The 23,235-nt window shown below is 37.2% G+C and overlaps 2 protein-coding genes across 3 annotated transcripts in view; one reads left to right on the forward strand and one right to left on the reverse strand.

Moving 5' to 3' along the window:
• The window catches only part of LOC134656254 (acetylcholine receptor subunit alpha-like 1), a 312,563-nt gene that overhangs the window by 198,631 nt on the left and 90,697 nt on the right, over nucleotides 1–23,235 (forward strand). The window contains exon 2 of the mRNA XM_063511769.1: nucleotides 19,418–19,621. Within this exon, the coding sequence (XP_063367839.1) occupies nucleotides 19,436–19,621 (186 nt within the window). The 5' untranslated portion in view covers nucleotides 19,418–19,435. The remainder of the gene's footprint in view (nucleotides 1–19,417; nucleotides 19,622–23,235) is intronic.
• LOC134656261 (uncharacterized) lies at nucleotides 13,978–17,666 on the reverse strand. Of its 2 annotated transcripts, XM_063511777.1 has the most exons (3): nucleotides 17,376–17,666; nucleotides 15,921–16,917; nucleotides 13,978–14,112 (listed from the first exon to the last, which is right to left on the reverse strand). In XM_063511777.1, the coding sequence occupies exons 1-2, from the start codon at nucleotides 17,656–17,658 to the stop codon at nucleotides 15,932–15,934; spliced, it is 1,269 nt and encodes a 422-aa protein (XP_063367847.1). In that variant the 5' UTR covers nucleotides 17,659–17,666; the 3' UTR covers nucleotides 13,978–14,112; nucleotides 15,921–15,931. The 2 variants fall into 2 exon arrangements, with proteins under 2 accessions (XP_063367847.1, XP_063367848.1); XM_063511778.1 differs by lacking the exon at nucleotides 13,978–14,112 and having other exon boundaries at nucleotides 14,922–16,917.

Here is a 23,235-nt window from a genome sequence, read left to right on the forward strand (position 1 = left end):
AAACTATTTGCAAGCCTTTCTCTACTTTTTCCTGACATTTCTACTGTTAAATATGACAAACACTATTTCTTAGACATATGATCTAATCTCTACAACAATATTTTACTACATTCATTTCAATTGCAAACTAGATCAGACTTTTCCTAGTTATAAACTTATGCATACAATCAAAAGATTTTCCTATGTAAATTTATAATCATATTATAAAGTTTCATTGCCTTACTTAATTACATTCTACATAATTGATACATAATATGTTTCTCTAGTTCTATAGTTTTTCCACTAGAACGAATTCTCATTTTACAATTTATTTGCTTAACTCATATAAGTATATTGAAAATATGTATTTTAATGGATCGATTAATTATTAAATTCCTATGTACTAGACACATATGATGATTTTACATTGAAATTATGTATATTAGTTCCCTAGTTTTATAGTAATTAACAAAATTAAGTTTTTATTTTATCAAGCGAACACTAATGTTTTCACTCTTAGCCATAAGTGATATCTACAATGTCTTATGTATAACATATATCTTTCTATCAAATTATTTATGTTTCAGTCCATATAAAACAACTCTACATACAATCAAGCATTATAATTAATTAGTTTTAATGATGACACAGAACATTTTTATGATTAAATTTGTTTTCCCAATAACCCCAATCTATGTAAAAACATCTTTATATGTAAATAAATGCCCATAAATTCAATGAACGATCACAGAGGTCATCTGTTTCAAAGGGCACAGCAATATACTTAAGACTAACATGTACCTATATTGGTTATGTTTGGTTAAAAGGTAACTTTAGTTAGTCACTATTACGTAGTCACAAGCGACCAACTAAAGTTACCTTCATAAGCTGCGGCATATTCCGGCCGCTTGCTTTCACGACCCGTATTTCTCGATCGTATCAGTTTACATGCTCCCACCCGCGCCCTATATGCGGCTTGTATGAATAGCATACACCTATCAAATATAGTAGTGTTAGGCTGGCTGAATTTAGACTTAAATACAGGGTACAATCTGATAGGCGTATTCTGATCTTAATAACAGGTATGAATTAGTTATGGATCTGATCTGCCAGTGGTTAAAATTAACTTAGGTTAACCGAGGAAAATGCGTCACTTGAGGTAAATGCCTCTTTTAAAGATTTCTTCTAAACGGAACATTTTAGAACTATTGCAACCCTCTCTGTTTGAAGTGTGGACACTGAACTTTTAATGTAGACGGCTATAATAGTTATAATATGTTGCAATTCGAAGATATCTCCAGATGACGCATTTACCTCGGTTGACCTTACCTACTTCGATTTCTAACATAATATATAAATATCTGGAAGACCGAGCTTTGCTCGGAAAACGTATAAAATCTCAAAAATTAGCGTTTTCCCAGAGATAAGACCTAGCTAGATCGATTTTTCGCCCCCGAAAACCCCCATATACCAAATTTCATCGAAATCGTTAGAGCCGTTTCCGAGATCCCCGAAATATATATATATATAAATAAATAAATAAATAAATATGCAAGAATTGCTCGTTTAAAGGTATAAGATACGAGTATATTAAGTATATACTATAATAATATAGTAAAATTTGCTATTGTCACTCTTATTAACCATTAATAATCCAAAAAGATGGGGCGCCGTCACACCCGAATGTGTCAGGGTCGATAAGGTCCAGTTTGACCCGCGACAAACTACCCTACGCTTGACCCTTCCGGGCCCAAGACGTTCATCATCGGTGATTATTACATACTAAACTATCTTACAGTAAAGTTCTTTTACATACCGGTATAAAGTCGGAGTAAGTGTATGACGCGCATATATCTGTGACCTTTTATGACATAATATTTTCAACCTGTAACCAACATTCTAAACTTCTGAAAGATTTTTAATTAATGAGGTGTTTATTACTGTACTTTACATACCCTATGTAACAAAGCCTATAAGAAGCATAGGGTATAAGAAAGTAAATGCAATAAAATCGAAATTAGTGGTAGATAATAACACGCATACTAAGTTTGGTTTGAAGTTGTGCAAGCAAATATATATATTATTTTATTATTTTGAATGATCATGATGTTTATGAGCATTTTTCGAACACACACTTTGAAAGAAAACATTCGAAAAGTGTCTGAAATTAGATAGATATCTTATTAAATAGAAACTACACGAGTACTACCAACATTTTGTTAATTAAAGTACATAGTTATTTTCCTTTTAAAGTCCCGGTCAATATTATCTCAACATCCAACTTAAATGTAAACAAACACCCTAAAGAGCACCTTTGAACTCCAATCTTCTTGTTTCCTGTCCCTCCACAAAGACGTACATACGTACAACTGCAGCCCGATTTTGCGTTTACAATTTGTTATGATTTTTATCTTATTTTGACACGACTATAATATATATCCACTTAAAATATGCGTCACTGTTTAACACTACGCGACTGAAAAAGACAAAGATGTATTATGACGATTATTACGCTGTAGGCAAATACGACCATCTTCATCACTTGACCGTGAGTGCCAACCAGAGTCACGCTGATTGGTGGTGACGAAATCTAATCAGGAGTCGTCTCATACGGCATTTCTCTCGCACTTATTGGTGCGCATGAGGTGTCTGGTAATAGTGAAAGTAAGCAAGTAAAGAAATATTGGTTACTTATACTTATTATACTCAAGGTCGCATCAAAATGAAATGATAACCTTGAACTAATTTTACGGTTTATCTCACGTATTTTGCGCGTCGTTTCGAAGAGCCTAAAGATGACAATCGGATGTTTCCTTGTCAACATGAGTGACGGAATGAACGTCGAACGATTGCGGCGGCGAACGTCCATTTTCATTTTCAAGCACTAACAGTGTTAAGCAGCTTATGTTGCAGCTGTTGTAGTTGGAAGTGAAAACCATATCAAATTTTGAAAGCAGAATCAGCCTCCAGCAAAAGGCGCCCGATAGCGCCGGAAATCAAATGACGCGATCCTCGTCCAGACAGGAAGCTGCGATGATGTCGTTGAGATGGCGACTGAATATGAATAGATTACAGGTTCAACGTCTTGGGGAGTGGGAGTGATACTCGTAACTTAGTTTGTAATAAATGTCGTATGTTAATATCAAACTTGTTGAACTATAAATGAGAACAATAAGGGTAAATATTAGGACATAGAAGAACGGCTTGTTTTGATGCGTATTACAAAATTCAGTTAAATGGCGTATCAAATATTTTTCGATTTGGATGAAACTAACATTTATCTTGACTAAATAGGTAGAGGTAGTCCTGACATAAAAGTGTTATTTGCATAGATGGTAGGATCCCGTGCGTCCTTGAGGGTCAAGACATACGCAATGCGACACTATGATTGGTCGAATTTATTAGTTGCCCACCATAATCCATACTAATTTATAGTGGGGAATAACAAAAAAAAGTAAGACTTTGACAAGGACAAACAATAATAGCGCCTTCGCTGCTACTCCTACTGAAAGATACATAAGACTATCCCGTTCGGTAATTTCCCCCCACCCCTCATGCCTGATCCAGTTAAAATACTAGATTCATGGTTATTTGACTCAAATATTTACGTTTACCTATGGCTTTTCCGTAAATGATAACCCCGTTAGCAAACCTCTATACATCTTCATTGAAATACTTATAAAGTAGAATACTTGTCAAAAGAAATCGTGAAACTGAACTACGTATACGTACAAGACTTAATCCATTTAATACCTGAACAAAAAACTCACCTAAATGAAACTACACTCACTCCGGTTTATAAAACAATCTCACTCGCAGTTACCATAAAAACTGATGACAAAAATTGTCCCAAGTTCTAAGGGCGAAAGTTTCTCTCGATAAAACTACCACTACCAATCTCTATAAGTAACGTGTGAGAAAAATAACGTCTCATCATGTCGACGGAAAGTTTTGGTACTCGGTCAAATGTCTGAAGACCAACTTCTTGGGGGTAATTTTTTCTCGACAGTAAATGAAGATAACTCTGGATTGGACGTTTATATTTTGTTGGTTTTGGTATACGCCTTAATTGGGAGCTTATGAAATGTCTGGAAATGTTATTAGGGGTGAATTTAGGAATAAAATAATGTTTGTTCTTTTAGTCCATTTTAGAAATATATTTGCCAAAATTCATCCATAAGAGTAATTGCCAAAGTTCATCCATAAGAGTAATGTTATTACGTTTTTGTCTTAAAAATATAGGTTATCCATGTTATAAGATCGAATCAGCTTCATTTTTACTAAAAGAAGCGCTGTAGTTTTAAGGCTACGGTCAAACACAAAAGACATTCCACACACGTAAATATACCTACACTGCTAAGTAAAAACTATACTAAATTATAGTTATAGTATACGACAAAAATAAAAGTATAAAACTCTGAGATATCAAGACTCTAAAAGATCCACCTAAATACATAACATGTCTGCAAACATATGTTGTACATTATATAATCATCCAACTCAATACGTAGGTAATCAAAAATATCTCAGCCGTGCCGTCCTCACATTTCCGTCACACAACATTAATAGACAAGTAAATCCTTTCAATGCATCGTCCAACAACTTATATGGAATTCTTCCGCTTGAGATATTCCAGGGATCTCCACAGCAAGGATTATTTGTTATGAGTCTGGACATTGAAAAGCGGATTTGCCGGGTGTATTTGGAATAGTTACGCTATCTTTGATAATATGTTTTGTGATATATGAATAAATCCAGGAAAATTCTATAAAGATTTTACATTAGCAACACATCTGTATTTGTATAATTGTAAGATAATTGTAACGATAAGTAAGAACAATGTGGTGACAAGAACAATGGGACAGCATTAATCTATATTTTTTTAAGTGGGTAAGTTTTTAAATAAATACTTTTTATACCTAAACCTAACAGTATTCTATTGCTGGGCAAACCAAAGGCTCCAAACTGTTTTTCTGTATTAAGTCATGTTACTTATTATTTCAGAACAATCCTTGTAAAACATGTCCAAGTCGTCCCACTACAGTCAACATTTATTGACCGAAGCGTAGCGAAGGTCTACGTTTTGACTCGGGCATTTTGCTTTTGTATGTCCGGATGTTCACCTCTACAGGTCGCAATTCTTAACCGATTTTCGTGAAATTTTGTGACCGAATTCTATGACTAAATAAAAATTTTTTGTCGATCCGGTTTTTGGAAATTTTTCAAAATGACGGAGTCGTGATAGCTCCCGCCTAAACAAATAGTCGTATCGGTATCATAATAGTTTTTTCTTTTTGAGATATGTTTATAGATTAAATGGCCAAAAATTCAGAAAATTTGTATCGCTGGTTTTGGCGGTATTTAGATATTTAGTTTTTACTTGAGAATGAGTAGCTAAATTTCGTCAGCTTTAGTAAGAACTATAATGGCGTATTTTGCAAACGTTCGCTTTTTTTGTTTGCATCGGCAGGTCCTTGGTTCCATCCCCAGTAAATGTATACTGCTACATAAGTTTTTGTATTTTTTTTATACTTAAATTTCGTATAGTTGTTTTTTATTTTATTTTTTTATTTTGAAAAAATGAAAAATTTCGTATTTTTTATTTATCAAGCGCGGGTAAGCGTATTCGTTTAATTTTTGTTTGTAGCTATGTATTTTCTAATTTTTTGTTTATATTACATGTACTATACATACCTATATTTTAATAAATATTTTTGCCATACATTTATTCAGTTTTAAGCTCTGCTCGCGAGGTCTACAGCTCACAGAGCCACTAGTAATATTACTAGTAATATTACTAGTAATATTACTAGTAATATTACTAGCGACCCGCCCCCGGCTTCGCACGGGTTAACAAATTATACATAAACCGGAAGAGGAATCTTGAATCACTCTATCTATGTAAAAAAACCGCATTAAAGATCTAATCATACATAGGGTCAGACAGACAGCGGGAACCGATTGTGTTTTATACTATGTACTTAGTGATTAACGGTGAAAACATTTTAGAAAACCTCTCAGAACCTCCAAAGGAATCCAATCAAAGCAAAAAATCCAACATCGCCGTACCGAAGGCTTTATGGACGAAATTCAATTTGTTTGCAATAAATTACGGTTCGGCTAGGATCCGCGGACATTGTCTTGATGGAAGTATTAAAAATAATAAAAGACTTTTGAGGCAGATATTGAGGTTTGCGGTAAAGGTCTGGAGTGTTTTGTAAATTTTTAAATAAGGAAAATGGGACCATTCACCGCCTCGGGCAAGACTCGAACTTACGAACTTTTGGAACATCCATCCATTAGCTCTTAACAATTACTGAGCTACTGAAGCTTATCAGAAGCTTAAGTTACGTATGTATTTTAACTTTGATTAAACAAGCAACAACGGTTGCACTCCGTTGCACGTGATCGCCTTATGCCCCTTACGGTCACGTGATCGCCTTACGCTGTCTATAATTTATCTACGAATTTATCATTTTTTCCCCACCTCAAAAAGTGCGCAGCGCCGCTAAAGAAGTTTTCACTTCAAAAAAATGTTTTATTAGCCTATAAGAATGTTCCAGTGCTGGGCAAAGGCCTACCCTCTTTCCCGCCGATGCATACTCCCGCCACTCTTTACAAAATATGTCAAGGTCGTCCCGCCATCTGCGTTTTGGTCTTCCTCTGCCCCGAGAATTTTTATTTCAATTCTTGTACTAAGTATTAAATAGAAAAATAGATATAATTGATACTCTCAATCTTAATAAGAAGTAATGAAGCTCTTGTAACATTAATTAATATATTACTTTTATTTAATTAAATAAAAACGAGAGTTCACGTATATGATACTGAATTAGAAACATTATCATCTTCCTCGCGTTGTCCCGGCATTTTTGCCACGGCTCATGGGAGCCTGGGGTCCGCTTGGCAACTAATCCCAGTAATTGACGTGGGTACTAGTTTTTACGAAAGCGACTGCCATCTGACCTTCCAACCCAGAGGGTAAACTAGGCCCGTATTGGGATTAGTCCGGTTTCCTCACGATGTTTTCCTTCACCGAAAAGCGAAAAGTTCCGAAAAACTCATTGGTACGAGCCGAGGTTCGAACCCGCGACCTCCGAATTGCAAGTCGCACGCTCTTACCGCTAGACCACCAGCGCGTATTAGAAACATTATATTAAAATAAATTAGGTATTAGCTTATATATCGCTGATTCTAATTCAAAGTAAGTATCATGGGTCGCGGGACACACGCCATCAATTACCTACGTGAGAGCCGGCGCTAGCGCAAGCGAAAGGTGAACAGCGATTTGCGATATCTGAAAAAAATATGTGCCGAACTCATTGAATCATTTAAAAAATAATTTAACTTAATTAACAAAGCGATATCCTTGACCAATTTTGAGCAATATCGTATAACCAATGTTGTTGTTACAAACAGCTATTAGCCAGCAGTGGAACATATAGTTTGCAACTTGCAATTTTTGTGTAAGTAAGTGGTAACAAAATATTTAGTTTATGTTAAGCAAAGACTTCTTTCAATGTCGGCGCTACGGGGAGTGCAAAAAAGGGATTAAATATATATACAATCTTAAGCCTCTTAAGATTAGAATGGTCTGGAGATCAGGGAGCCTAATTGCCAAGACAAACGCAACGCCGGTCCCTGGGCGGCTAGAGGTATGTATTATGTATGTTTATTGTCAGAGGCCCAAATAATCGCTTACTCTTGTAACCTAAGTGTAAGGCCTGAGTGGACGCTCGAGTTGGGCGTGCAGCGGGGCGGGGCGTGCGGCGTGCATGTTAAACAAATGCAAACGTATAGGAGCGGCCTTAGTTCACGCCGCTCAAATTACTTGTGAGCCCGACGCCACGCTGCACGCCCCGCCGAACGCTCCGCTTCGAGCGTCCACTCAGGCCTTACACTACTCGCAAAGCCCGCGGTGCCTCTATTCGTATTTAATCTTGAACTAAGCCGATTTTCATTTGAGTAATCCCCAAATTTCGGCGTCTGGCTAAGCCTACAGTCGTTATTAACAATAATTAACGTTCAACCTTCAAGTAGATGCTTTGTTGGTTAATTAAGTGTTCATTAATTTGCTTGAAGAAAAAAAATCCACGCCGGTTGTTGGAAAATGTTTTTGGGATGACATCCGCTTCGATTATAATACTTATTATGCTTTAAATAAAATAAAATAATGTTTTATTGTTTATTTATTAATGTGTTCAATAATTATTTGCATTATTTTTCATGAAGTCAATTAGAACAGGGAGTTTTTAATTTGATACAGCCCGAACATGCTGCGTTTTTATTGCTAATGCTACGTCAAATTTTAATATGGCGCCTTCCATAAGGTACTGGGGGCATAGTCGAGATGGCAATCTGCGCTACGACTCTCCCTATCACTCTTATATATTAGAGCGATAGAGAGACAAATAGCGTTCGTGGCGCAAACGATTGGCATCTTAGCTAGGCACCCTGTTGGGATTCTGACTAGACATTACTACATAATATCTGGGAGACCGAGCTTTGCTCGGAAAACATAAAAACTCAAAAATGCGCGTTTTTCCAGAAATAAGACCAAGCTAGATCGATTTTTCGGCCCCGCAAACCCCCATATAGCAAACATTGAAATCGTTAGAGCCGTTTCCGAGATCCCAAGAATACAAATAAACATATAAATAAATAAAAAAGAATTACTCGTTTAAAGGTATTAGATAGATAGATGTAGTAGTAGTAATGTCGCGCCGCATTACTGCAGCAGTTGCTGTTGAAGTCTTAATCCGAACGATACCTTTAAGATGTAATGTTTTGTCACTGCCATGACGGTGCAAACTTAATGTGGTAATTTATTATAAAGGTTAATTGTTTGTTTAAAAAAAAATACCTACTTGTTTCTCTATAGGCATACCTTAGTGAAAACTTAAAAGATGAGCAAACTACGTGTTATGCGTACAAACTTTTAACAAAATAAGTATATTGGTACCAACTGGACCGCACAATCTTCAAAATTTAAAACCCCAGGAACACGGTAAAAACCATTTCACGTTTTCCGTGTAGAGAAACTAAATTAAATACGAGCAAACCCCGAGCCAAATAGGATTTGGTTTAGTTCGTTTAAAAATAAATCATGAGGCTTTTAAGTCAGAAATCCCAGTTATCCCTTTCGAGTGTGAGAAACGTCGTTTGAAAACCAAACTTATTTGTATTGACAAAGAGACGAATCTATGTTTAGCTTTGATGCGTTCAGGTTTTGAATTTCACGTGAGTCGTACAGTCTACGTCAAAGATATATTTACAATTGAAAGTTACAAAAAAATCTTTACATTAAAATAAGTTGCCATGTAATGTGACAAGTACTTGTTTACGTGATATATTACAGTTTTATATTCTCACACAATGTGCCCAAAATATGTTTACACTATTTAATCCATGTAGTTTGCCCCTTTTTCTGACGTATGTTCATTTACATGACAAGTTACAGAATAATATTTACACCCAATGTGTCAAACGTGATTCACGTCAAGAGCAACATTTCTGTTTTTACGTTTCATGATGCATAAAAACTTTTACGCATTCTGCTACAAAAACATATTTACACAATTCACCTGTTTATTTACTAATTTCTTTATAATTCACCTATTTCATTCTGGCCTACTTTTTATTTATGAAACCTCCTTGCTATAATTTTCTTTACCTTCTTACTTATTTTTATTAATTCATATTAAGAATATTCATATTAGCTTTTGCGTTTGACATGGCGCCGAAAAGGGTTAACTTATAATTCTTCAGTATCTATGCATTTACAAAATAACCGGCCAAGGGCGAGTCGGATTCGTCCATTAAGGGTTCTGTACAATTGGCAAAAAATCACGTTTGTTGTATGGGAGCTCCACTTAAATATTTATTTTATTCTGATTTTAGTATTTGTCATTAAACTTAACGGCACAGAAATACATCGTCTGAAAGTTTTAACTATTTGTGAGATAGATGCAGTCTGGTGACAGACAGACAGACGAACGGACAGTAGAGGTTTAGTAATTGGGTCGGTTTTAACCTTTGGGTACGAAACCCTGAAAATCAAAAATACTGAAAATGGTTTAAATGTAAACATCGGAATTACATACTCGACATAGCATTGACGTCATCTAAACGAACGAGACAAACAGACTATTTGACAGTATGGTACTCTTTTCGACGATTGTCATTATTTGAAATTAGAATGCAGCTTTCAAATGTTTGTAAAGATATTTATTTAGCAGGAGGTATAAAACTGTTTATGTATGGTTGCTTGTAAATATTACATTAGATCTTTACATGCAATTTAATTTGGTACATTAAGAGTAAATATTATTCTGTAACTTGTCATGTAAACGAACATACGTCATAAAAAGGGGCAAACTACACGGATTAAATAGTGTAAACATATTTTGGGCACATTGTGTGAAAATATAAAACTGTAATATATCACGTAAATAAGTACTTGTCACATTACATGGCAACTTATTTTAATGTAAAGATTTTTTTGTAACTTTCAATTGTAAATATATCTTTGACGTCGACTGTACATTAGTTATTGGAAATGAAACCTTAATGGCATTTATATTAAAGTGGAATTCGAAATGTAATGATCATTATCTTCATACATATAACGGATAAACTTTTGTGTTTTTCCCGAAGGCCCGCTTTTGCGCGAAAGGTATTCACGTTGTTAAAAAAAAACAAATAGATTTAAAAACCCTACAGTGGCATTTATCCCGATTGATCTTAACCACTTAACAGTAAATTTAACATTACAATAAAACGATGTTGAAAATGTCTGTTGTGAGAGTGAAAATCGAATTAAGAGCTAAGTTTGCTCTAAGATTACATTTCAATAAGTACAGTCACCACACGGGATTGTTACGCCATCTAGGGTCCTAGCTAAATTGGTTGCTCCATACTTACGCTATGCAATATCCAAAATATGAATTCAAAGATCCTTTTCTCTAATTAATTATCTTACTTTAACAAAGCAAAATGATTGGACACTTAATACGACACGACCACTTCTTTAAAACTATCGTGGGGGGGGGGAGGGGTCGGATAGGATGCAAGCGGGGTAGAGGAAAACCCAGACGCAGTTTTCTAAACCAAGTGAAAGAAAAAGTGGGGTGGTGTCGTATTAGAAAGTCAAAGAGCTGGCGCAAGATAGGGAATGCTGGAAGATACTCCACCGACAAGAGAATAACTCTTAAGTTAATGATGATGAACAAAGCCTACTTAGACGCTACAAAGCAGTTGTACGCTTTTATTTAAAATAAGGCTTGGAATCAAAAACAATAGTGGGAAATATCATAGCTTGCTGCCTTGAGGTACTTTTTTCCATTAGCATAAAAGGGTTCACTCCCCAAAGGGACTGGCCCTGGCTGTGAAAAAAAATGAATCTTTGAAGTCACGCATTTATGTTTTTATTGGGAAACGTGAACGTGCCGTGTGTTGAAAAAAGCGGTAGCTGAGTGACTCCCACCAGTTTGGCACTGACATGAACGCTAGCGGGAATGTAACTTACTTTCTATGCATCTTACTTTGTATGTAGTGCTGACACTGTCAATGTCAGTTACTCATGGTACTGGTTGCTTTTGGCTTTGGGACAATTTGAACTACCTTAGAATTATGATGATCGTAGGTGAGTGAGTGAGTGTGTCAGTGTCAAAACTAAGGAACTTTGACGTACATTCGTTCTTAAACTATAAGTTTTAATTTAATGTTTTTGAGAATACCTATATATCTAAAGCATGTTAAGCCCTATATGTCACAGAAAATTCAGGGTTCTAGCTTTAGCCGGCACAAAGTTACAGGACGTCGAAGATGGCCTGAATCGCTTCGAGAAAAGGATGGTACGGCTGTGCCTCTTTGTTTTGCTCGACTTGGCGAGATAACATGTCACTGGGGGAAAAATGCATAATATAAAAAACATCTTTACGAGTAAGTATTTGTAGGAAAGCATTATCTCTCTAACATGAAGGTTAATATGGGTAAGTGTGGCTGACATTGGGGCATGTTTACAAATTACATTGATTCAGTGTTTATTGCGTTTGCTAATTGCGGTACTTGGCAAATGTATGAATGTACTCACAATAAACACTAATCGATGTAGGACCCTGTGCCAGCCACACTTATCCCTATGCCACATTGAGCTTGCATATTGTTGTATGTCTGACCCTGACCTCAACTCTGGTGCCGATAATTATAGTTAACTTTTTTCAGTTTTTAAATTATGGTCAAGACATGGCAAATATTGTGAAGTGTGTGTTGTGAAGATGCATGTTAGTATTAGTAACCACTTTTAACCTCTTAAGTTTTGCGGTCTAATACCTAGATTGATTCATGAGGGCTCCACCGCTTATCTGGACCTTATCTCTTAATTAAGTACGGCTCTAAAGTAATCCGACCGGGTAGTGTCGGTACGAAGCCGGCCCGTGTGGATAAATACAATTAAGAATCAAACAAACTTACCTTGTGTTGTGATGTTTGATTCCAATTATGCGAGGGTGTCGACCGAAGACGATTACATATATTTACTTGCAGCAGTACGAGAGTATGTGCCGTCTCTGTCACACATTTAGAGTAAACCTAGAAAGCAAAAAGGAATCCTATCGCCTCTCTCACTCCCGCATGACGGTTCCCCGTCACGTGGTAACCTCATTATTTAAGAGAATCCAGATTTTGTGTCATAGTTTTGAACATTTTATTGAGGTATTATGGGGTTGGGAGGGTTGGGACGATGTAATCGTCTTCGGTCGACACCCTCGCATAATTGGAATCAAACATCACAACACAAGGTAAGTTTGTTTGATTCTTAATTATACTTCGGGTGTCGACCGAAGACGATTACATATATTTACTTGCAGATGTTTAGAGTAGTTTAAGTTGATTTAAACAACAGAAGAGATGAGTACCAAATCGTTAACTAATTGAAGAAATAAAAAGATAAAATGTTCAAATCAACAAGTTAACTTTAATTTTCATTCCAAATTCCCAATTAAACAAAACAAGGAAAATTAATCATATGAGCTAACAAGTAAACACAAAGGTTATTGTACATTTATCGCTCACTTAACTTTACGTTAATACCTATAAAAGCAAATAGCCTGTGCACTAATGAATTATTGCATTAATGAAATCATCTTGATTTGTCTGCACAACATCTCTATAATAGTACTTCAGGAATACATTGGAGGTGTCACTCCATCCTGCGGCTTTGCGAACCACCTCCAGATTGACCCCTGATCTGTGCGCGGCGGATGTCGATGCCGACCTGGTGCTATGAGCACCAAATATTGATATATCGATGCCGCTATCGTGTAGCACTTTTTTTACCCAACGCGCTAGGGTCTGAGTTCCAACTTCTTTATGCGGTTTGCAAATTCCTAAAAAAAGATGTCCATCTAGTGAATTTTGACGTAAGTGTTGGGTTTTTTCTATGTAGGTTTTAAGTGCCAAAGCTGGGCAAATGCTAGGATTTTCACTGATGAAGGGCAATCTAATGAGTGGTTGGCAAGCCCCAGGCCTTGACGTTTTAATTAAATCGGTAATTCTTATAATGATCGCATCATCTTGTAATGTTATGTTTTGTAATTTAATAAGACTAATGGTTTGCATTCGTTGGGCAGATGCTATACATAAAAGTGTGCTGGTTTTATATGTCAGATTAGGTAGCGAAATATCATCATACGGGTAGGGATACATATTAGAGAGATAATTTAACACGATGTTAGTATCCCATGTTGAATTATATTTGGGCCGAGGCGGATTAAGCCTATATACACCTTTCATAAATCGTTTAATACAGTCATTTAGTGTCACTTCCGTACCCAAAATAATTGATAAGGCTGATCTGTGTGTATTTAAAGAACTATAACTAGCCCCTTCTTTAAATTTTTGTGTAAGAAAAGAAATTACATTACTGCTATCGACATTCAATATGTTTAAGTTATTGTTTGTACAATAGGAAGCCCAAGATGTAATTGTGCTACTGTATTGTTTTAAAGTTTGCGGTGAAAATGAAGCCATTACTATATCTAAAGAATCCAATGGTACGCCCCGCATTATCAATGAGTCCCTGATAACTTGGCTGCCACCAGAACAAGGTCCGCGTGAAGTGGATGGCAGGTTCTGAAAGGGGAGTACAACAATTTTTTGTCAGGACCAAAAAAATATTTCTTTGATATAATGAGCCTAGACCACAAAGGGTACCATGGCTGTGAAGGCCAGTCAGGCACAATTAAAATTCCTTCTGCTTGGTCTGTAATAATTTTTTCCAGGACTCTAGTGATCAGACTAAATGGAGGAAACGCATAAAAGTTTATGCCATGCCAATTAAATGTAAACGAGTCAACTACCTCCGAAAAAGGGTCTAGTTTCCAAGAAGCATATCTAGTGCATTTATTATTCTGGGCACTAGCAAATAAATCAAACTCTGGTTTGCCTAATAGGTTGGTTATTTGTATGAAAACTGGTTGAGATATTTCCCATTCCGTGTCGATATTGATTCGGCGTGACTCCCTATCGGCTATTACATTTTCACATGATTTTATATAAGAGGCGAAAATATGGATATTCCTGTCTTCACACCACTGCCATATTTTTCGAGCTAAATCGTTCAAATGGGGGTGTTGCACACCTCCCATCCTGTTTATGTAGCTAATGGCAGTGGTGTTGTCAATCCTCAACAATATATCGCAGTCTTGTACGTTTTCGGTAAATATTTTTAGTCCGTAATAAGCTGCTTTTAATTCGAGAGTATTTATGTGAAGATGTAATTCTGACTCAGTCCAGTTACCATTGGCACTTTGACCCCCGCATGCTACGCCCCAGCCAGTATTAGAAGCGTCGCTAAATATTTCCATAAGGAAATTATTTTTTCTAATGGTGTCGAAAGATGAATCAATTTTATCTACCCACCATAAGAAATCATTTTTTAAAAACGACCTTATTTCCATTCGCCTATTATAGTCCTCACTATAATTGAGAGCGAGGAATTTTTCGCGTTCGAATAGTTTGGTATACATCCAACCATAGCTCACGGCTGGGCATGCGGAGTTTAGTAAACCTATGAATTCAGCAAAGTGTCTAATAGTGCAGCTACTTTTCCTCATCAATTCTAAAGCTTTATTCCTAATACGTGTTTTTTTCTCTTCTGGCAACGTAATAATCATATGTTTAGTGTCAAATACGAAACCCAAAAACCTACAGGTCTTATTTGGTACCATTACGCTTTTCTTGGTATTTATCACGAACCCCAAAGATTCCAAAATAGCTTTTGTTATGGTGATGTTTTTCAAACACTCATCATAAGTTTGGCCGATGCACAAAAAATCATCAAGATAAACTACTGACATTAGACCCGATGAGCGCAAGTATTGCAAAACAGGTTTTAACAGCTTAGTGAATACATATGGTGCAGTGCATAGGCCAAACGGGAGTACATTAAACTCGTATATTTGTGATTTCCATTCGAATCGCAAGAACTTTTTATCATTTTCATCTATTGGGATTAGAAAATACGCATCTTGTAAGTCAATAGAACCCATATAATAATTACGTTGTAAAAGCTTTAAAGCAGTGCGATGGTCCTCCATCTTAAAGTGGTCCACATCAATATACTTATTTAACATTTTTAAATTTAATATAAACCTGTATTTCCCGTTTGGCTTAGGCACTGTAAAAATCGGGGAAATAAATTGACCTTCACAAGGTGTGCAAGGTGAGATGAATTTAGAAGTCAGAAGTTCGGTAATGCAATTATCAATAATGCTCATTTGAGAATGAGAATTACAAGCATTATTTTTTGGTTGCATTGTCTGTATAGGCCGTTCTTTGAACGGTATTGTATAACCTTTGACCCAATTTAGGATAGTATGGTCATCGGTAAGTTCGGTCCATTTATCGTAAAAATATTTTAAGCGTCCTGCTACCAGTACCTGTGGTTCCATTAATGTCTCCTCTGATGTCTCGAATATCCGGAAGCGCGATGACGGCCCCGCGTGGCAGGCTGGCGGCGATCTCGCGGCTGCGGGGCAGGCGGCGGCCGGCGGGACGCAGGCGCTGTCCGTGGCTCGGTCGCTGCTGCGCGCGAGTTCCCCCTCGAGTTTAAAGCTCCTCTTTGTGGCTGGAAAGCTGATGGCGCCCTGTATGGTGGGCGGGGCGCTGGCTTCATTTCAGAGCCAGTCTTCGTTATTGCTTTTGATGACTTCAAGTGGTCAGATAAATTGGATCCAAAGAGATTCTCGTCAATCTTTGTATCTTTAACAGTATCTCTGATGTTTCTGTTAAGTGTGTTCAGTATCGCATATCTACGCGATAACGATTCCCTGTAGTGGTTGTCGCAGATAAGCCTCCCGGCGTCAATTAAGGCTTTAACAATATCTGGAGGTACAATATCTTTGGCTGTGACAACCCAATTTAAAGCTTGTCCTAGAGCTGCGAGACCGCTTCCAATTTGATTTTGTTTACCCTGGCTATACTGATCTTGTTTGATATTTAATTCGGAGAGCGCAGCTTTTATTTCAGGATTCAATTTTGGCGATGATAAATTGGTGCAGTTTTCGGGTAACCGATATTGTTTTATTAGATCCGCTTGAGATTCTTTCGTCAGACCATTAGTAAGAATATGAGCCCACCTCGGGGCAATGTCTTTATGTAAGCTTGCACCGTAAATCTTTTTAGTAGAAGGGTCCTCTCCTAAAAGATCTAGAATGACAGGGTCCAAGTTTACCGTAGCCTCTGCCTCTTGCCCTTCAGGTAAAATAACCGATGACGATGTGCCTGGCACGGCCTCGATCGGCGGTAACGATGGCGGCGGCTGGCCGCTGGCCGGTGCCGGAACTGCCGGGGGAGGCGGGGGATCTAACTGTGCGGGGCGCTCCTCATCGCCAATTTCGTCATCCAAGTTGATTGCTGGATCATACGCGTCTTCATCTAAAAAACACCAGCAATACCTATTTAACGATACGGTATACTAACGATGAGAGCAGTATTACGGTATCAGATATGCATAAATATATGCATTGTTTCATTGTGGGTACAAGATAGTAACCCATACATGTAAAAGTGGGTCTAACGTAATTACCCATAACGTAATGCAGGCATACCAGGCGGGTCCAAGGTAGGTACCCTCAAGCAGACCGGGTCCAAGATAGGTACCCATGCACAGCGGGGTCCAAGGTAGGTACCCGTGCGGATTAATTTTTTTCGAGGTTATGTGAAAGTACACTCAACCGGTTAAAAATGTAACACAATGGTTTGTAAACATACCTATTAGCGATTAGGATAAATGCAGCGTAGGTACATGTAGATAAGCGTGTTACGTACCTACTGACAACGAAGAAGAAGAAACATAATTAAACCTTAAATCCAAATATACTTAGATAACATACCTGGATAAACATCGTAATATCGGTCATAATCATAATTTTCATCGCGGTAGTTTAAACTCGATGAATTTGAACTCACTGATAACGACCGTTCTCGTCTTTCCTTTAACTTGCGTTCTAATTTTTTCATTTTTCTTAAAATATCATTATAATCACTTTCCTTTGACCTAGACCTCTTCCTTTTTCCCATTTTTACCACGAATCTAGTCCCGGTCAGAAGAATAACGTGTGAACTTGACGACACAAAATCACGTAATGAGGTTACCACGTGACGGGGAACCGTCATGCGGGAGTGAGAGAGGCGATAGGATTCCTTTTTGCTTTCTAGGTTTACTCTAAATGTGTGACAGAGACGGCACATACTCTCGTACTGCTGCAAGTAAATATATGTAATCGTCTTCGGTCGACACCCGAAGTATAATTGTATTCCTTACTATCAAAACATTATAAAAACTAAAAGTATTCAAGTAAAAACCAACCTTATCCGTTCCACGTTAGGTTTAAGTTACATTGACGCGAGAATGGAGGTGGGATCACTTGGAAATGAGACGGTCTATTGTTTTCTTGAATTAAGTATCTTATCTTTTGTTCTGGCAACAAAAAAGCAATATGTAAACAGATACATTAAGATGATAGATTAATTACGCTTTGTATAGTTTGCTTGTTGTTTGGTTAATAAACTTTTGGATCTTGTTGGTATTATTATATGAGTCTGATCCTGAAAGAAAGAGTATAAGATCTTTTGAAATAGGTACGTACCTGATGTTTATTATCTTCACTAATGGATGTAGATGTATCTGCATCAAGGTAGCGTTTGGATATAAATAATTATAAACTCTATCTTTATAAAACCTGTTGTTGGCGACATATGTAAAATAATAAGCTTTTTTTATGATTAAAAAAATCTTCAATTCAAGTTTCACTTGCGTTATGATGAGATATATATTGGAATATTTGTTCCTGAGTCGTGGGTGTTTTCTATGTATTTAAGTATTTATATTTATAAATTATATAATGCTATCGTTGTCTAAGTACCCAAAACACAAACCATATTGAGCTTACTGTGACACTTAGCCAATTTGTGTAATAATGTCCTATAATATTTTTCGAAGCGCTGCTGGTGGCTTAGCGGTAAGAGCGTGCGACTTGCAATCCGGAGGTCCCGGGTTCAAACCCCAACTCGTACCAATGAGTTTTTCGGAACTTATGTACGAAATTTCATTCGATATTTACCAGTCGCTTTTCGGTGAAGGAAAACATCGTGAGGAAACCGGACTAATCCCAATAAGGGCCTAGTTTACCCTCTGGGTTGGAACGTCAGATAGCAGTGGCTTTCGTAAAAAATATTGCCTACGCCAATTCATGGTACTAGTTTGCCAAGCGGAACCCAGGCTCCCATGAGCCATGGCAAAATTCATTTGTCAGTCTTTTTATACGTGCAGCCTGTAGGTCAAGTGTACGCAGAGATCTCTCAAGTCTCAATGCCTTACGCATTCAGTATAATAACGGGTTCAGGGTGTTGTTGTGGTTGCCTCGATTTTGCAGCGCGTCAGGGATGTTTGCCGAGGCTCGCGTGGATGGCTTCCAAGCCATAATGCGCAAGAGAGTGGCCGCCACCCTGATGCGCCGTGTTAGGGACAGCCCCAGCAGCCTTCTGAACACTGTTATTGACAATTTACAGTGTCCAATAGTGCTCAAATGGAACGATATGCACAGTATGGACCATAATAGAGGTGCTGTTAGGCAAACGTTATTTAAGTTATTTAAGAAATAGTTTTAGTTCAATTTAATATATTGTAATGTATGGATCTTGTTATCTGAATTAAATATATTAAATAAAACCTTTACAAATTATACAATAAAACCTTCCTCAAGAATCACTCTATTAAAAAGTGAAAACCGCATCAAAATCCGTACAGTAGTTTTTGAGTTAATCGCGAACATACAGACAGACAGACGCGGCAGGGGGACTTTGTTTTATATATGTATGTATTGATTTAGTCAGTCAAAGGCTCTTTTACAAGTAACTTTTTGTGTTGTTCCAGGGGTGGTGTTAGCCTAAGATGGTGTTGGCGCTTGTGGTCGGACTCCTGTGCGTGTGGAGTCGCCTGAGCGTCGCCAACCCTGATGCGAAGCGCTTGTACGACGACCTGCTGTCCAACTACAACCGGCTGATCCGGCCCGTCGGCAACAACTCGGACCGACTCACCGTCAAGATGGGGCTGCGGCTCAGTCAGCTTATCGATGTTGTGAGTACCTGCTTTATTTTAAAGTCTGATGGCGTTACTCATAAACGGCTGCTAACTTAATCAGTTGATGATCGTCGTTTGTCCCTATCTGTCGTTATGCCATAGAAAAGGACAAACGACGATCATCAGCTGATTAACTTAGCAGACGTTTTTGAATAAGGGGGTGACCCTCCTCACACTAGCGTCGGCGTCTATTCAGCTATAGAAAATGGTGTCGCTGCGCAGTTACGCCAACGTTGCGTCGAGCAACAGCTATAGAGTTGACTAGACGCAGACGCTCGGGAGACGCTAGTGTGGGGTTTCTCTTAAAGTTACTAAAAAAAGGGGTACAAACATCAATTAACACTTATTTTAAAAGGAAAGTTAGGTACCTTCTAACAACTGAGATACGGATGAGGGTCAAAACAAACGATTTCCACACATAGGTAATTGCGACGTAACATAACAATGCGCCGTCACGCGATAGGACGTTGTGTAGTGTAACGTGTTGTGTCAACCATTTTGTTGTGCTAAGATATGATAGTTCTTTCCGTGTAGCCAACTCTTCTCTCCGCAGATGAGTTCAGTGTTTTTTCTAAAAACGCTACTCTGAAACCGGCTCAAGATCACACATTATAGTGGTACACTGGTGGTAGAATTTGAACCCACAGTTAAATTATCTGTTTGCAACGCACTTATTTTAATTGTGAAACAGACAAATCCATGTATAAACGAAACAACGATAATATTGTAAAATCCCAATATTTTTATTTAATAAAACTTCGTGCTTCTACTGATCATTGATTACTTTAAAAAGGTATCTCTAAGTACTTAATAACTTTACTATATAGGAATGTTAATCTTTTTCCTGTATTAATATTGATTTTATTTAGGTACATACCTATATTATTTAATTACATGTGAACATTTTTACACAAGAATAAAATATATTACATGATAAAATATATTACACTAGCTATATATTACACTATTTATATATTTGAACGTTACCTGATGTGGGGACATTATAGGAATTCTCATGAACCCGTTGTTTTTCTTAGTTATTCATTAAAATGTAGAACAAAACAATCTTAAAACTATTTGTAAACAGCTGGACCCAACTTTTTTAAAGAAAATAATCTCATAGCCGTTAAAAGAAATAAGTTTTATTTGAAAAGTTGACAGTCCCTTGAGTTTAAACGAGAACATCCATTTCCACATTCGCAATTTCGCCGAGACATTTTCTGCGTTAACGGATTTGAAATAAATCGCACTTCGATCAAAAACTTATGAACACATGTAAAACAAGTTATCCAGAAAGATAGATAATCGTCTTCTCTAATAGTAAAAAACCGGACAAGTGTGAGTCGGACTCGCCCACCGAGGGTTTCGTAATTTTTAGTATTTGTTGTTATAGCGGCAACAGAAATACATTACCTATCTGTGAAAATTTCAACTGATCACGGTTCATGAGATATAGCCTGGTGATAGACAGACCGACAGTGGAGTCTTAGTAATAGGGTCCCGTTTTTACCCTTTGGGTACGGAATGATGCCGGTGTCAAAAAAATGGCGATGGATTCGAAAGAATCCTTTCATAATTATTATTTTGTGAAATACAAGTAACTATAATATTAGCATCAATTGAATGGATGTTTACAAAAACAACATAACTGACTACACTGGTTGACACCTGAAACGATTAACAATGTTCTTAAAAAAGTGTCAACCGCTCTAAGCAGTTATGTTGTTTTTGTAAACATCCCTTCAATTGTTCAGAATCCATGCACAGATTGAAATATAGCACCTAGGTACTTAATCTAATGAGAAAAATCTCTATCAATCTACATTTTTTCATCATAGTTCATAATTACAATTAGGTACTTCAATTACTAAAGTCATTAGCTTAAACGCTTGATTACATATTAAATCAGCTAATCAAAACAAAATACCACTCACAGGATTACTTATCCGATCCCCAATTACTTACCCGGACAGGTTTGAATTTCATTCATAACTCGTTCACGTGCCCGGGGTATAGTTTCGAGGCCGGATTATCCCACGAGGCCCGATTCTGTTTTAGAATTTGCTAAGGTTTTGATTTTATAATGAAACGCCTTTGAGACGTGTTGTAAGATGCCTTAAGGGACGACTCCTAATTAGATTACGGCCTCACCAAACATCACTGATAATCGCATGCAATTTGCGATAAAGTCCGTGGGGAAAGAGAAGAGTCGTGACATGTATGGGATCCATCCAAATATTCAAATTCATTCTACGACTCTTCTCTTTCCGCACAGACTCTGTGGCATTTGATCGATTGAATTCGCTGCCTCTACTCAACCAGCGATTAACTAAAATCGCATGCCATTGCCATTTGTTGTTTGTGGAAGCCTTTACGTGTGGATCAATCTACGTTAGCGGCGCCCGCTAACCCAGGCTCGTATCAAATTAAGATGAAACGGATATCAAATTGTGAAAACAGAATTGGCGTCCATATATCTTTAAGCCCTTCATTAAAAGGGTTAGCTCACGGTTCTTATTAAAAACTTGTGCATTCGGCTAACAAGGTTTACTTTAACGTTAATTGTGAACAGTTGGTTGGATCCAGTTTGTGCTTTGTGCTAATGGATTTGGGGGTTTGTTGCAGTTCGGTGACAGCTTTTAGTTTAATATGATATTATGAACACAGCTTTATGTAGCGGTTTTGTATACAGTCAAATGTAAAATTATGGGTATATAACTTGCACATAAATATGTCCCACAGTTCTTAATTCGCTGTCATAAGAGCTATGGCACAGAATAAATAATAGTACTAAGTACAGAAGACTCACTCTCTAACAAAACGCGTCTGTTACGATCAGCACAGATATGGCCGCTAGGTGGCGACAACGCCACGCGCGGCTTAATGGCTTTCCCCAAAATTGGGGCCGGAACGGATGTACTTTTAGCTACCTGTAGCAAAGCGACGAAATCGCGGAGTGAGCCACGCCTGGCTATGGGACAAATTTTTGAGTATAATGTGTACCCATATTTTGCACTTGACTGTACTTAGAGGTTTGTAAGTTGTTTTCTGCTTCACCAAACTTAGAAAGTTTAGATCGTTAGATAGATATGAATTTCGATATTTGCTTTCATCGTCTTGTTGAACCCTTGTCAAAGAGCATCATTGACACATGTATACACAGATAGATTAGGAACGTCTTAGATCATAAATACTGATTCATTTCGTAAAAAGAATAATATGTTCGGCATCCATAGTTGCTAGACGTTGTGAAATTTAATTCTCATTTACATTTTTCTGTGACGTTTTACACATTAGGTCCTGTGGCAAACAAAGTAGGTATAGTTCTCAAATCATCAAGTACTTTCTACGTTCCTTTCTTGTTACCGATGAAACAGATGTTTACATATTTTTCAACATTAACAGCTGTGAATTTAAATGAACTACATGTAAAATTAACTATTTTTTGTATTAAATAACAAGCTAAATGGAATTCCACTAATAATTACTTGTAAAATCATCCTGTCATAATGCCGCTAGATCCAAATCCCACGCCGCTCCTAATTTGCCCAACATTAGCATAATCGGTATTCCGCTGATGTTTTGCCGAGCCAGCAATCCGTTCTCCCTGC

Source organism: Cydia amplana, chromosome 18 (assembly GCF_948474715.1).
Source record: "Cydia amplana chromosome 18, ilCydAmpl1.1, whole genome shotgun sequence".
NCBI lineage: Eukaryota > Metazoa > Arthropoda > Insecta > Lepidoptera > Tortricidae > Cydia > Cydia amplana.